The sequence below is a fragment of the Syngnathoides biaculeatus genome, chromosome 10, assembly GCF_019802595.1.
Source record: "Syngnathoides biaculeatus isolate LvHL_M chromosome 10, ASM1980259v1, whole genome shotgun sequence".
Lineage (NCBI taxonomy): Eukaryota > Metazoa > Chordata > Actinopteri > Syngnathiformes > Syngnathidae > Syngnathoides > Syngnathoides biaculeatus.
The window spans coordinates 13,511,237-13,526,704 of NC_084649.1; the positions used below are offsets into that span (position 1 = coordinate 13,511,237).

At 42.8% G+C, this 15,468-nt stretch overlaps 2 protein-coding genes across 5 annotated transcripts; one reads left to right on the plus strand and one right to left on the minus strand.

The window, feature by feature from the left end:
- The first annotated feature begins 1,474 nt into the window (after positions 1–1,474).
- LOC133507658 (N6-adenosine-methyltransferase TMT1A-like) lies at positions 1,475–10,026 on the plus strand. Of its 2 annotated transcripts, XM_061832945.1 has the most exons (3): positions 1,476–2,024; positions 5,019–5,258; positions 9,892–10,026. In XM_061832945.1, the coding sequence occupies exons 1-2, from the start codon at positions 1,527–1,529 to the stop codon at positions 5,250–5,252; spliced, it is 732 nt and encodes a 243-aa protein (XP_061688929.1). In that variant the 5' UTR covers positions 1,476–1,526; the 3' UTR covers positions 5,253–5,258; positions 9,892–10,026. The 2 variants fall into 2 exon arrangements, with proteins under 2 accessions (XP_061688930.1, XP_061688929.1); XM_061832946.1 differs by lacking the exon at positions 9,892–10,026 and having other exon boundaries at positions 1,475–2,024; positions 5,019–6,291.
- atf1 (activating transcription factor 1) lies at positions 5,598–14,982 on the minus strand. Of its 3 annotated transcripts, none has more exons than XM_061832941.1 (7): positions 14,111–14,982; positions 9,914–10,039; positions 9,339–9,430; positions 9,125–9,252; positions 8,846–9,025; positions 6,493–6,646; positions 5,598–6,398 (listed from the first exon to the last, which is right to left on the minus strand). In XM_061832941.1, exons 1-7 carry the CDS (start codon positions 14,168–14,170, stop codon positions 6,254–6,256), a joined length of 885 nt encoding a protein of 294 aa, XP_061688925.1. In that variant the 5' UTR covers positions 14,171–14,982; the 3' UTR covers positions 5,598–6,253. The 3 variants fall into 3 exon arrangements, with proteins under 3 accessions (XP_061688925.1, XP_061688927.1, XP_061688928.1); XM_061832943.1 differs by having other exon boundaries at positions 6,493–6,640; positions 14,111–14,979; XM_061832944.1 differs by lacking the exon at positions 14,111–14,982 and adding an exon at positions 13,151–13,557.
- Positions 14,983–15,468: the final 486 nt, after the last annotated feature.

Genomic DNA, 15,468 nt, shown 5'->3' on the forward strand with positions numbered 1-15,468 from the left:
TTAAAAGTCCGATGTGATACAAATAGGCAAGTAGACATTTCTCTTGCATGACATCGCACATTTACGTATCATTAACCTGACTCTTCAGCATAAAACATTACACACTTTATTCAGCAGGTCAGTGACACACTAACAAAGTGAAAGTTGTTCTCCTGCAATGTATAAAGCACTGATAATAATGAAATCAAACTCAGAGAAGATACTTCTCCCTCACTTACCTTCGAACATACAGCCTTGTGTTTGTTGATATAGTCCACATTTAGTTGTACGTACGCTCTTCCATGAGCCTTGTTGACACTTCGTCAACTGTGTTTTAGGCTTTGGAAAATGAATCAAGCGGGCCCCTTGTAACCTCACAGGATATCTTTCATCTGAATTACACGTTCCCCATTCGCACGCTACTGACAACCAGCATTGCTTGTGGGAGAATATGGCAAGAGGGGCGTGTCAAACCAGATGGTGAAGACAATGCTGATTGGCCGTTATTGTACGAATGATTGACAGGTCAGAAAGGTTCATTCTGTCGAACTGCACAAAACTGTGAAATTTGTGTTGCCTGGTCGGGAGCTCGACCTCTGGGGTGTCAAACTCATTTTTGTCGCGGGCCACATTGTAGTTATGGTTTCCCCCCAGATGGCCATTATGACTGTGAAACCATAAAAATCTTTAATCGCTTCATACTTACACAATGGTAATGTGTTTTTCAACCGTTGTTAGTGTTTCGTAACACAAAAATACGAATAATATCTCAATGTTATCATTTAAGATACATGAGAAAGAAATTTTGGTAGATTTTCACAAAACTCAAGTTGATTCAGCTTCACAGGCCACATAAAAATTTAACTGTAGGCCAGATCAGGACCCCGGGACTTGAGTTTTACATCTGTTCTGAGTGTGAATTGTTTTGTGACAAACTCCGGCTGCATCAACCAATTTGCTCAGCGTTCTTTGCAATACAGGAGAGCAAAATCACGCATCCAGCAACTATAAATCCGAACGTACTTTTAATTACTAATAATTTAGTAATGTATCTTCTTTTCCTTTCGGCTTGTCCCGTTAGGGGTCGCCACAGCGTGTCATCTTTTGCCATTTTAGCCTAATCTCCTGCATCTTCCTCTCTAACCCCAACTGCCCTCATGTCTTCCCTCACCACATCCATAAACCTTCTCTTTGGTCTTCCTCTCGCTCTTTTGCCTGGGAGCGCCATCCTCAGCATCCTTCTACCAATATACTCACTCTCTCGCCTCTGAACATGTCCAAACCATCGAAGTCTGCTCTCTCGAATCTTGTCTCCAAAACATCCAGCTTTGGCTGTCCCTCTAATTTCTAATTTAGTAATGTATACTATAATTTATTTTTGCTGTCAGTGGGGGTTTTTCTTTTAATGTGTGAACATTAATTGCTGAAATTGCGCCATCGTGTGGTCGCAGTGTACCAAACACCCATCCATGATGCGATTAAATGATTAATCTGCCTTCGCTTGTCAGGAGACTGACGTTGTGATTGCGAGTCCGGAACAAGTCGACATGATGTCCTTTCTCGTGCAAGCGTGCAGGCTCCTTTGCTTGTTTCTGACATTGCCCTTGCGCCTGGCGGATGTGCTGGGATTGTGCAGCGCCTACAAACGTCTCTTTCCGCTGCTGGCCTACAAGATCACGTTTTCCTACAACCGCAAAATGCATCGCGTGAAGAAAGAACTCTTCCGGAACTTGTGCGGATTCGCCAACAGCGACGGTTCGCTCCGGCTGCTGGAGATTGGCTGCGGCAGCGGGGCAAACTTCCAGTTCTATCCGTATGGCTGTACGGTGCTCTGCGCGGACCCGAACCCGCACTTCAAGGCGTACCTGAAGAGGAGCATGGACGCTAACAAGCACCTGACCTACGAGGATTTCCTGGTTGCCTCGGGGGAGGACATGAACGAGTTGCCCGACGAGTCCGTGGACGTGGTTGTGTGCACATTGGTGCTGTGCTCGGTCAGAGACGTGAAAATGGTTCTCCGGGAGGTTCGGCGTGTGCTAAAAACTGTGAGTGGCCTGCTGCACTAAATCTTGTGAGACTCTGGCGTCATTAACAACAACAAAAAAAGTATGCGCATAAGTTTACAACAGTTGCCATTTTGCTGATCCAATGGAGAAAACGGATTTAGAAAATCAAAGCTACTAACCCTGAATACTTAACGTGCATATCATAATTTTAATGGATAGGTTTCCTATTACGCCATCTTGTGTGTCACGGAGGTCAGAGAAAACAGGTGATAGATGAAGCGTGAAGTTTTTTTCTATCGTTAATTTATCCGATTAAGGTAAGGACTGTGGCGACATCAATAGAAACCTATCCATACAGACGCCCGTTGAACTGCACACCATGCATGTTTAAAACGACGTATTTATATATCGGGTGATGAATAAATTACATGTAGAAGTTACATTAGTCCAAAGAGTAATGGAGGCAAACTCTTGAGTACATTTAAAACAAACAAAAAAAGCCTATGCTTCCCTGCTCGCCACTAAATCATGAAAATATTTTAAATATTTTGATGTTCTTCGAAGAGCATTACACACACCTCAGTGGAGTGCACACCACTGAGATAGAATGTGCAAATCATTGAATTAATTACTATTTAATGCCCATCAGATCTGAAAACTTTAAATATAGAAAACCATTTAAGATTATGGAAGCCTGCCGCTGAGTAATGAGTAATCAATTTTTACTATTGCCACCACCAACACAATGTGACCATACTACAATGAACAACACAAAATGCTACAGCATACGGACTTAATTTCATTGGGAACTGGCGTGTACTACTGCTTGCACCGCCAATTGACCCCTCCGTGGATGTTGCGCAATCCGCGTCACTGACCAATCAGAGGCCAGAGATCTGCATAATCTCAGACTCAAATCTCAGACAACGCTGGCTGGATGGTCCAGTATAGCTTCTGTTGGCGTTTTATCGCGTATTTGGGTTCTTTAACAATAGATATGGTTAAGAGGTGTAGTCACGGACTTTATAATAGTGACGACAGGTATCCTGAAAGGCTAGTTGGTGGAGTTCAATTCGTACCCTTTCCAAAACCGAAGACCCAGTACGAAAAATGTCTTTGATGGATCAAACTTTGAGGAAGACCGCATGATCAACCGAATCCATCAACCGGAACAGATATGTTTGCACGAAGGTAAACCCTAAATTTGATTTTCAATACATGTCTCATATAAATGAATTAGCAGTTCTTCGCTTGCATAATATAGCTACGTGTGAATGATTGTCACACTTGATCTGTGTTGAGCGATATTTTCCGATGATCTGACTGCACAAATGTGTCCCATTGTTCGCGGCTAATTAGCTAAGCTAAACCGGACTAGCAGTCCTAAAAGCCTTCGATATGCACCGAGACACCAAGACTGAAGGAAGGATGTTTGAAGACCCTAAAGTAGTGATTGTCGTACTCGGTCGGGACTTGCGTAGGTTCGGCACTAATTCAACAATAATTATTGATGGGAGCGCGTGATGTTACACAAAGAAAACGAAACAAACAACTCGTAAATCAAGCCTCGCCTTCTTTTCCTTCATACGGCGGTTCACAAACGGCTATACAGATACACATACACATTCTGCACACAAGTGTGATATGTAACACGAAAATAGGAAACTGTCAATGACGAATTCGTCTTTGGGTGATAATCTATTATATTATGTGGCTTCTCGGTCTTCCTCTGACTCCGGAAAGATCTCGCGCTAATATCAATGGTTTCTCCGTCGATATGCATGTAAATACCATTGAAATACCCCTCGCTGAAATACTTGAACCCTGCTGTCTGCTTTTCAACAATATTTCACTGTTAGCTAAGAATGCGAGTGAGCAATCAGCCGCTAAATCGGGCAGTTTCGCTCTAATACTTTCTTGCTGCGCCGATATTTTTCCTAATTGTTTGTCTGACGTCAGCGCACGTGGCGTGACGTCACTTCAGGAGGTGTGGTTAAGTGCCCTGTACGGAGGGGTCAATTGACTTCAAACTACAGTACAGCTCACGACATGAGGAACGCTCCTTGATACCTAATGGCAATGTACGCAAAATATACAAAAGTTTGTTTTGAACTGTGGGATGAAGAACCGCCCAAGTAAATTGATTTCATCAATTTTTCATCTACTGTTGCAAAACAAACAAAAAAAAGATTACACCTGGTTATAAGCCTCACCCAGTACATTTGTAAAGGAAATAACATTTGGTATACGTACGCCACAGCCGTGAAAAGCCGCAAGTGCCCACATTGAAACATGAGATATTTACAACGAAAGACGGTACAGAGAGTTTAAAGCTTGCGTTGCTTTGCTAACATGGCTGGATTTAAAAAAAAAAAAAAAAAACATACTGGTAAAAATCAGACACCCGGCAGTAACACACTAGGACAGCGCTAACAGGGCTGGTGAGAGTCTGAGCACTCCCAGTGCTGAAAAGTCTCCTTGTGATTAACTCGCATGCTCGTATATTTTGTAAACTTCCAGCCAGTCTGAAACGTCCCCATCCATGCTTCAACATGTGCCATTTGACAACTTGTCGCAGTGTTCATGTTCGCTATGGACGTCTCAGAAAGATGAACACAGCGAATATCAACTTTTGTTTTGAGTTAAGGGTTAGGATATAACGTATGTTAGCTCCCTCTATGTAGAAGGGGAACTATGAGACCGGGAGATTTCCCAGTAAGCGTCTGCTACGTACCCAGAGTTCCCGTTAGTAATGCATGAGCATTAATCAGACTTTTCAGCACTGGGATGCGCTCAGAACATAACACCGGACTGGGAAAAAGTCACTTCCTTGGCACATATATTCCACCGGTCTCTTTACCTTTTCCGCTCGAGTGCCCCCTTGTGGACGTTAGAAAAAAACATTTACAAATTAGCCGTTATCACTGCATAAACTGCAGGGTTGAAAGCGTGTGGAAAAAAGTCGCAGCTTATAGGCTCGAAATGACGGTAATAAAATCTCTACCGCTATGTAACACAGGATTTGTTTTCCAGGGTGGGGCCTTCTACTTCTTGGAACACGTGGCATCTAAGCCCTCAACCTGGACTTTCTTCCTCCAACAGACGCTCGACCCTTTGTGGTTCTATATCGGAGATGGATGCACAATTACCAGAGCAACATGGAACGATCTCGAGTCAGCTGGCTTTTCTCAACTGCACCTAAAACACATTGAGGCTCCGGTGACTTCAGTGATACGACCCCACATTGTGGGCTATTCCATCAAATGATTACAGGTGAAGTTTTTGACTGATGGCGTTCTCATCCAACTGCAAAATCGGGAGATAAAAGTAGCTGTCGTAGTGTTGCAAAAAAAAAACAAACCAGCCTACGAGCATTCCATCCATCCGGGAACCCTCATGCAATTCTAAAAATAAATAAAACCTCAGGGTACACAATTAGAAAAAGCCTAAAGTTATGAACCCAAAAATGCTCATATTTATTAACAATACAAAAAATTGATACATTTTGTATGGTCCTCAGAGGACTTTTAAAAAAATGACCTGATAGGAAAAGACTGGCCATCCCTCTCTAAAATGTTCACTTAAGCCAAAAATGATTAGCAAAAACAAGAGTGAAAATATATATTATTTACTGACAGAATGAGTAACACAGCCTCATCTTTTTCATGAAGAAATATAATGTTACTCAAACGCTGTGCAAAAAAAATTTCCTCCAGATTGTCTAAACAGTAACGGCCAATGAACAATCGCACAATATTTCTGTTACCCTTTTTGATCCCATTGCACAAAAATAAGGAAGGAAAATTAACTTTTCCTTAGTGGGAGTAAGAGAAATAAGAGCGCTCATATCTCAAACGTTTTGCTCCCTGGTCAAGAGAAATTTCCGTTTAGCAAACATGTTCACAAAGAACTAATACAGTCAATTCTGTAAATGCTGTTGGTAGACCTAAAAACCACCCAACATTTTTTTTTTTTTTTAAAAATCACATTTAGAACTCGAGAGTGAAAAAGCAAAAGCTCATCATTTTAAAACCTCCCAGTTTCAAAATATACACAACTATAAATGTTATAGCATTAGTGAATATAAAAAAAAAAACAGCTGGAAAAAATGTCCAAATTCTTTTTCTCGAGATATATCAATCATTGTTATATCAAGCGGAGTAAAAAGCTCATGGATCTCAACCTGAAGCGTTCCCAGAAACATGACCGCGTCCAAAGAGCTGAGAGCTGTTCCCAGTGACGGCACACTGGCTCTGCACTTTACCAGTTTAGCCTGTTTTGACACAATAAAGTTCCTTTAAGCTTTTCAGTTCCTCAATCAGGGTTTTGTTTTGGTTCTCAAGCACTGCCACTCGATTCTCGAGGCATTTGACGTACTCCTTTTTCTTCCGCCGACATTCCCGGGCTGCTTCCCTGTGATGGGCGCGGAGGACTAGTTAGTAAGTCCAACAAAAATTGCATTAAAAAAAAAAAAAAAAAAGACAAAATACTGCATCCAATCAATCACCTGTTTTTTGCGAGTCTAATTTCCCTTTTCACGGTTGGATCCTCACTTTTGCTCTGAGATAGTCCCAGGGACGAGGCCATCACTAAGGCCTGGGGTAGCGATCCCGATGTCGGTGTTGTACGGATTTGGTACGTTTGCACTTCTCCCCCTGCATCTTAGAAAGACATCATTAGGACTCTGGTCACAATCGGGATGGCTGAAGAGCAGATTTCTGGAAGACGTGCAGGATTTAGAACCATATTCATCTTAATATGTCGTCAAACTGTCATGCTAGAAAGCAATAATCACCAATCCACTCAGGGACTACAGCAATAAACGAGGCCTGGGTGATTAATCCATTTTATTGATTAATTTGACAATTTTTTTTCCTTAGGGATTTTTATTTCTTTGCAGCTTTGATTGAAACTGCCTTCTTCAACAACTTGGCGACCAACTGAGAGGAGTTAGTTTACCAAAGCTCAGTGTTCCCAAGTTGACCTATTTTTTTCAAAAAGCAACATAAAACGTGATTTGTTCCATATGACAAGAACGGAGTCTGCCGGAAGACACAATTGTACTGAACATTTCCAAAGGCAATGTGCTCCCTCCATTTCTACTTTACAAAAGCAGTGATTTCGCAATATATTGGAAAATTTGGACCCAAAGATTGTACTTCCACACTGCAAATATTTTGCAGATGTTGACGCTTTAACTCACAAGCCTACATGGGGGTGGGGGGCACAAACGCTTGAGGTGATGCAGTTTTATTCTTAAGACAACACAGAGCAGCCAATGAGTCATTTTATTGTTAAACTGTTGGATATTTAAAAGGTTACTTTGTTGAGGATTGTACTGAGAAGAATTTATTTGAAAGGAGGGACTTTTTTTAATGAGTACTTTATCTCTGTGGAAGGTGATACTCTAGGGAAGGGGTCGGGAACCTATGGCTCGCGAGCCATACCTGGCCCTTTTGGTGGTTGCATATGGCTCGCGGATCATTCATAACCACATACTGTACACGTGATTTCTGTCGTGCAGAGGTTTGTCCTGGTGGAGTTGCCGTAGTTTGGTGTGGGAGGCAACGCAAATGACGCAGAGACAGTTTGGGCTAGTGGGGTTTCCGTAGTTTTTGAGTGGTAGTCGTTGTCCACAGATGCAAAAGGGTCAAACACTGATTGTGTCAGAACAACTACCGTATTTTCCACATTATAAAGGCGCACCTTCAATGCATGGCCTATTTTAAAGTTTTTTTTTTCATATATAAGGTGCATCACATTATAAGGTGCATAGAATAGATGCTACAGTAGAGGCTGGGGTTACATTATGCATCCATTAGATGGAGCTGCACTCAAGGCTTAATATTTATCTATGTATAAGGTGCACCGTTGGCGTTTGAGAAAATGAAAGGCTTTTAGGTGCGCCTTATAGTGCGGAAAATACGGTAATTATGGAAACGCTTTTGACAAAGGTTGCTCAAAGAAAGAAAATATGAGTACTGAAGTTTTCAACAAGGATGGGCAGCCTTTGTGGAGAGGGAGGGTTCTGCTCTGTGTTTGAATTCAAAGATGGGGAGTATGCCAAAGCATTGGTACTCGACGTTCCCAATAAACATTTTGCCAACTCCGCATAAAGCCAAAATAATCCAACGAATAAAAAAAGACAAGCCTTTATGGGCAAGAACCGTTCAGCGTACCAGCATGATAGCAAATCAAATTGAATTATGTTCCTGATGAACGGATGGAAGTCTCAACGCCTGCGTGAAGCTTAAACTGACGATGTATGAATTTCAAAGCCATCAGCAAAACCGTAAAGCGCGAGCTGTTGCATTCATGGTAAGAAGTACTTTTGTCATCGTTGGTGAGCAACAGCGTAACAACGTTATTTAAAATAATTCAGACTTACTGCACTCCAATAGTGTTGGTCTTACGGAAATGCGCAAATACACCTCTACTTTGTTTTTAAAATACTGCATGGCTCTTTTGGAATTCCATTATAAAATATTTGGCCTTTGTGGCTCTCTCAGTCGAAAAGGTTTCCAACCCCTGCTCTCGGGGGGGGAAAAAAAGTTTCAAAACTTGTTTGGGATCCCGAGAAATAAAGCAAATGCCAAATTGGGGGAATAGCAGAACCGTTTCTGTTTAATACTTGTCATTTTCAATAAATGAAAGGGATGAAATTATCCAATTTTAATTTTTAAGCCCCTATGATCCCGCCTTGGAAAAAACCTTTTTCACCTATGCGTCGCTTTTTCAACATCAGAGAATTGACCTTGCTGCTAGCTTTCCGTGGGTAACGTCACCTTCATACATCAACAGTATCAGACGATTGTGTTAATAATTAAAAAAAAAAAAAAAAGTCTTATTGGGGTTCTCACCCTGTACGACCACCTGGTTACTTGGTACCAATATTTGCTGGCCGTCGGGGGTCTGAGCATACTGGAGGATGGTTGTGCCCTGCTGGCCTCCAGTCGGGTTAGCCATAGCAACCTGTAGCTCCTGAATGCCATCAGGTCCTGGATTTGTCAGCTGGATTGTTCCATTCGGGGTTACAGTAACTAGAATGGCCAGAAAACATTTGCATTCATATTTGAAAAATGCTTTCCACAGTTAACTCAAGTTGTTTGATGTGTCTGGAAGGGAGGAAAGGTGCGTACTGTACTGGCCGGTGGTTGTCTGATAGATTGGCGCCGGTATGGTTACACCCGTCACTCCCGAAGTTGTCGAGCTGTCCTTCCCCTCACTGTGCGGGACCCCCTCAGATGAAAGCTCATTTAGGATTTTTCTAAGGAGCAAAGAAGAGTCAGGCGGTGAAACGGTTCTTTCACCGGGCCAACGCCGCGTTGAGTGGTAGCGTTTGGTTTTTGTCACCTGTATGACGGTCGCCTGGCCAGAAGCTCTCTGGTCTTTTGCGGTGTGGTTCCACTTTCTGATGAATCCTGTGAATCCTCACTGTCTGAACCCTTTACCGGAAAAGTGGGGAAAGTCATCAGCTCGAGGAATCATGAGATACAGTCTGCTTGAAAGTAGTGCTGTGCGATATAAGGATATTTATTGAATTGCGATGAAAAAGGTTCCATGCGCTATAACTCATCATTTGTATTATGATTACGATGTTAAGAGGTATAAGTTTGACTCTGTTCCTGCATTAACATACCATTAGTTCTTATTCCGTTTTTGACTTCCTGTAGCAGCCCTACAGCACCACTTCAGGCCTGGCATACATATTACAGTGTTTCAGTATCTGAACACATTAATTTTGATTCCCTGTGTCAGCCAAATTTTTGAAAACTAAAAAAATATACAGTGGGTCCGTTTCTCATTTATATGGAAATTGTCAGAAAGAAATTGTCTCATCCTGATTTCGCTCAATAAGAAATAAAAATACTACTTTGGGATCTAAAACTGCATCCATATCGCACAGCCGTACTTGAACATGGTCTGACCTCCTGTGAAGTCTGCGTCTGCGGGGCCTGAATGACCGACGACTGTGGAGACTGGATCACTCCTTGAACCTGTAGCTGGCCCCCTGGCAGCTGGACGAGGGTCACAGGAGAACCACCAAGTGACATCTACAAAAAAAAAAAAAACATACATCCTTTGTCTTCAAAACCCAATCGATTACTTGGAGACCATGTTGAAGTTTAGTGATGAAACAGTTAATGGTTCACCAATAAACCACGATAACATTTCAGAATGTTTGCATTTGTTCCAAAGTGGAATGATTGTTAACGCAATAGGAAATGTTCCAACAATATTTACTAATCATGTCATTTATTTCAACACAAACAGTCCATTTCTGCTTAGAACCTATACAGGGCAGAAAATGTCACACTGATAGGTCCAATTCTGAAAAAAGGGACTGATAAGAAGAGCTGCCTCATTCAGTGGCACATTGGTCGCAAACACCTGCTGTTGGATTGGCCTGAGGCAATCATGGAAATTTTGACCAAAATTCTTTGCCTGGCCAGAATAAAAAAGTCCTCGGGGTGGATTGATAAATCAGATAAAAGGTAAAGAGCGCCAGCTCCTGTAAATTTCCCCAAGGTGTTAATGTGAGTGCGAATGGTTGGTTGTTTCTATGTCTCCTGAGATTGGCTGGCGACCAGTTCAGGGTGTACGCTGCCTCCTGCCTGAAGGTAGCTGCAATAGGCTCCACTACTCCTGCAACCCTTATCAGGATAAGCAGTTGAGAAAATGGGATAGATGGATGAATATTTGAACCTGTGTTATTTGAAATTCTATTTGTATCGTTCGGACAACAACAAGGTACATGTGAACAATTTATCTATTATATATATATATTATATTGTAATCTATTTTTGGACAAGTTTAAAATAAAACAATTGTATATGGTGCCAGCTTTGCATTATTTTGGTGGTCCTTGGACTGTAAATTTTTGAAGACCCCTCAGCAATACTGGTCTTGTTTGAAGAAGCAGTAAGTTATTGGTATTCGTGGGAAAAACATTCATAGTGAATCCATGCATCCATTTTCTTCACCGCTTATCCTCACAAGGGTCGCGGAGAGTGCTGGAGCCTATCCCAGCTGTCAACGGGCAGGAGGCGGGGTACACCCTGAACTGGTTGCCACCCAATCGCAGGGCACATGGAGACGGACAACTGTCACATTCACAATCACACCTAGGGGCAATGTAGAGTATCCAATTAATGTTGCATGTTTTAGGGATGTGGGAGGAAACCGGAGTGCCCGGAGAAAACCCACGCAGGCACGGGGAGAACATGTAAACTCCACACAGGCGGGACCGGGATTGAACCCGGGACCTCAGAACTGTGAGGCCAACGCTTTCCAGCTGATCCACCGTGTCACCAGTTATAGTGAATCCCTGTATGTAATTCTTTGAAACAATAACTTCAAAGTAATACATTTGAGAGGTATTAATTTAACATTTATTGATGAACAGACAGGCTGATAGTTTTAAGAGGCCCCATAGCTCAGTGGCTAGAGCACTGGTTTGGTAAACCAGGGGTTGTGGGTTCATATCCCACTGGGGCCTCCACTCCCTGAGAAGGGTTGCGTCATCTGGCGTATACGCTGTGGCGACGCCAAAAGAAACACACAGACAAGCTGATACTTTGTCTAAAGATGGAAATGGTTATTATTGATTTGGTGTAAAACTAATGCTGGGTTGTCATTTTACACCAATTTTATCGGTCTGATCAGAATGAAAAATTTTATGAGGATCGGCTTTAATGTCATAATACACCTAACTGATCAGTGACGTCATTGATCGGCTCGGCAAGACATCTGTAAGACGTCCGAATTTAAAAGTTATTTTTATAATTTGTGTTTTTTGACACTGTACTGTAAATAGATGGCAGCCGATAAAATTAAAAAACAAAGCCATGTCAGTGGCAATTGACAGATAATTGCACTACATCCGCTTACCACAGTAAAATGGATACACTTATTAACGTGGCAGTGACAACACAAGTGGATCGCGCAGACTGTACAAAAAGTATACACAATAAATAATTTCTCGATCTTTTGATGGGATGGGTTGTTTTCTTTTTAATTTGCTGATCCGCCCCAAAAATCTTGACTGGATAAAGTCTAGTTGTCAAACTATGTATCATACCAATGATGTGGTATTCTACGCAAAAGGTTAAGACCACATTTTTAAAATACTTCAAACCACATTGAGGAAGGGACACACATAAGTATAATATATTAGTTATGGAAAAGAATCATTTGGGAAGGTGTGAGAATGAAAAACACCAAAAACGTCAAAGCACGGCTAACTGTAAATTTTAGTGCAATATGTGTATGTAGTTTCCGAATTTGAGAGGTATTAATCAAAATGGATGGGTGGATTCATGGATGCTTTATAATCGCCCAGTCAGGATTGTTGCTATCCTTATTCTGGTGCAAAACTCCAGACAAGATCAACAATACATTTTTCTAATTTAGCAGGAGTACAATTTTCCAGCCGGTAAAAATGGCTATTTAGAAGATCGGAAGTCTTTCTAGGTTATTACATAAGGATTTGCTGAACACAAGGTTATGAATTAATCTCTTTGACCTACAAAGACGACTTCCTTTTTGTTGGTCGCTTTTGAATGTGCAACTGCGAACCATTACATTGGTTGTAGACTCCGCACTCTACTCTGTGACGTACTTAAACAACCCCGCATCGCCGGAATATCGCAAATTCAGTGTGTCCATCATTTCCCGAAAAAAAGGGGAAAACAAAGTGGACGACTCCAACTCAAGTAAAAGGTCGGGAGACAAGCGTTCCAAGAGTCGTGAGCGGGGTAATGCTGTCGCCTTGCCAGCGCCTCGAGTTTGGTTCGCCGACGTTCGTTTGGGTGGGGAAAAAAATAAATAAAAAAACAAACAACGGATGTTGCCTCTTTGAAGCGTTCAAATCAACAGTTAGCGAGGCGCGCGCGAGCCGAGCGCCGCCGCAGCTCCGCTTCATAACGCGGACAAACTTTTGCGCGTCCCCGCTGAGCCAATGTGTGCAACTCTTGTCACGGGCATTCGGTCTGCCGCGTCAAGAGACGTCAGCGACACGGGGGAGCCATTAGAACTCCACCTTACCTTCCTCGTGAGGCGCACAGGAGGTAAACGAAGCGACAGCCGCCATTACGACCGCGGCGGGCGGAGCGGACGCCGACACAAGCCCGATTGACGGAACAAATCAGCGGGACAAAAGTTACCTTTCAAAGGCCACCGAACAGCTCCCGATCACGGCGTGGACTTGGGAGGATTCGTATTCACACTTTTACACAACAAATACCAAGGAAAGTTACTCCGCGGATAGGGTTCAAAACCTTTTGAGCTCAAATTTCTCGGGATGCCCGGAGCCGCCGGACACAGTAGGCCTTGTAACCAGCCCCAAAATGTTCACAAATATCGAAGATCAATAGTGTCCAACTGAGGGGGAAAAAAAAAAAAAAACTGACGTCATTAATTTGGGCCTCGTACGGCAGAGTCTCTGTGACAAAGTACGTCACAGAGCAGGAGCGCGTCACCACGCCTTCCGCCCGCCCCCTTTTCTTGTTCTCCGCAGTCAACGGCAGATCACACCCAATCATCTGCTGTAGCGCCCCCTCTGGTTCCACTTACGACATCGTTGAGCGGCATAGCTTTCTGCGAGCACTTATTGTAGTTCAGGGGCCACATTCACAAGCGAAATTTAAAGAACATACATGTCTCCTGCACTTTTAGATGGCAGTTTCCGTCGCTTGCGGTTTTTTTTTTTTTTTTACTGTCCAAAATAATCTTAACAAAAATAATAAAAGAACCGCTGAACCACTAGGACCACCCGGAAAACCACCACCCAATTACAGCGGTCCATTGGTCAACGCTGTAACAACTGGCCCAATCACGTCGCTTAGATGTGTTAACCGCTGACGTTATATCATAAACGTGAAGGTAGATATCACCAGCGTTTGCTGACACCAGAGACTTCCATGCGACGTGCCATCGCGGCAGCCATGTTGGGAAGGTCGATGTTCCCATCAAAGGCAATGCACGGATATCGAAAGTCAATTGCAACTTGCTGTGTCCAACCGCTTTCAACGATGTTTACTTTTTTGGGTCAACACCAAAGCGCCAAGTGCTATCGACACGGATTATTGATTATTGATTTGATTGATCGCAAAATTGCACTTTACCTGCGAAAGGTTATTCCCAGCTCCGTCTTTGTGATTGTACAGCATTGTGCGCGACCGCATGCAGCACAATGTGGCGATGTCCTCCGTCTTCTGGTCGTCTTGCCGTCCACGCACGGAATGCGCCGACGACTTTGATCTTCCTAGTTTAGCGACCCCGTAGGCACGCAGCTCAAAAAGGGTCACGTCGCGTCCACGTATTCATCTGCGTGCCTTAGATTGTGAACGATTCGCGAGAAAGTGGAAGGCTTGTGCGTGTTGTGGGCACAATGCAGCATCCTACGAAGACAGGCAATTTTCCAGACACTTGTTGGAGAAAAAAAAGTCTTTGACGTGTTCGTGAGACCAGAACTTCGCCACCACCTCATACCGGCAGTCAGAATCCGCTGTGACAGAAAAACAGGTGGCGGAGCGAGGGAAAATCTGCAAGGGGGCGATCGAAGCAGTTCATCAAAAGGCTCGCATGTGTCTGTACAATATCTGGTCATGACCTCTTTGAATTTCAAATCTTTTAGGAAAGTGCTTCGTAAACCTTTTACCCGAATGCCTCATGGGATAATATTAGCCTCTCCAAGTACCGCCATAATGGCTGAAATGATATATAACGGCGTCCAATGAGAGACAGGAAATTCTGCCTGGAGTCGTCCAGTTAATTTGTCATGATTGTTTTTGCACCTTTGAAGTCAATGTTGTGTTAACGCTTTTCGGTGTTTCAGTTCATGATCGACCTCTATTCCGTTGCCTCTCAACTATAAGAGCTGGCACCACGGAAAAGGGCCAATAACCAACAGAATGTAAACACTACAGTATATGATCAGTGGTTACTACAAGTGCGGTGTGCTCTTGTATCTTAATCAGTTCAAGTTGTCCCCTGCTAAAATTTCTCGATAGAAATCTATAGAATTTGTACAGAACAACTTGTTCTATAGAACTTTGGCTGTGATTTTCTATAGAAATTCTACAGGACTTGGGTCCTTACGTTCTATAGTTCTTTTGAAATGTTCTATAGAAAATTTTTAGCAGGGTCCTGTCAGAAGACAACAGGACTATATTAAGTAAGACCACCTCCCAGTTCCAGGACACTTCGTTCTCTTTTGACAGCAACATCCAATGAAGTATGTTAAACCATATTTTTTTTGTCCGTCATAATTTGATATTTGTATACCAATTTCAGTTGAGATTGGATGGCCAGTTCCTAGCACATAACTTGTGTTTGTCGTGCCTGTGAGGGAATTCACGATACTCAAGGATAAGCGCCATAGCAATGTCCAACCATCATAACCCTCAGAAAGCAGATGGGTTCTGTGAACCAGAGAAGAGCGTGCTTTTGGTCCAAAATGTGCATATCAACCAGAGATTGG

Bases quoted from the DNA above. Each gene is read 5' to 3' on its own strand.
- atf1 (XM_061832941.1), bottom strand. From the start codon at position 14,170: ATGCGGTCGCGCACAATGCTGTACAATCACAAAGACGGAGCTGGGAAT. The intron at 10,040-14,110 runs GTAAAGTGCAAT...TTTTTTTTGTAG, and splicing joins CTGGGAATAACCTTTCGCAG to ATGTCACTTGGTGGTTCTCC. The intron at 6,399-6,492 runs GTGATTGATTGG...CGCCCATCACAG, and splicing joins ATTAGACTCGCAAAAAACAG to GGAAGCAGCCCGGGAATGTC.
- LOC133507658 (XM_061832946.1), top strand. From the start codon at position 1,527: ATGATGTCCTTTCTCGTGCAAGCGTGCAGGCTCCTTTGCTTGTTTCTG. The intron at 2,025-5,018 runs GTGAGTGGCCTG...TTTGTTTTCCAG, and splicing joins TTCGGCGTGTGCTAAAAACT to GGTGGGGCCTTCTACTTCTT.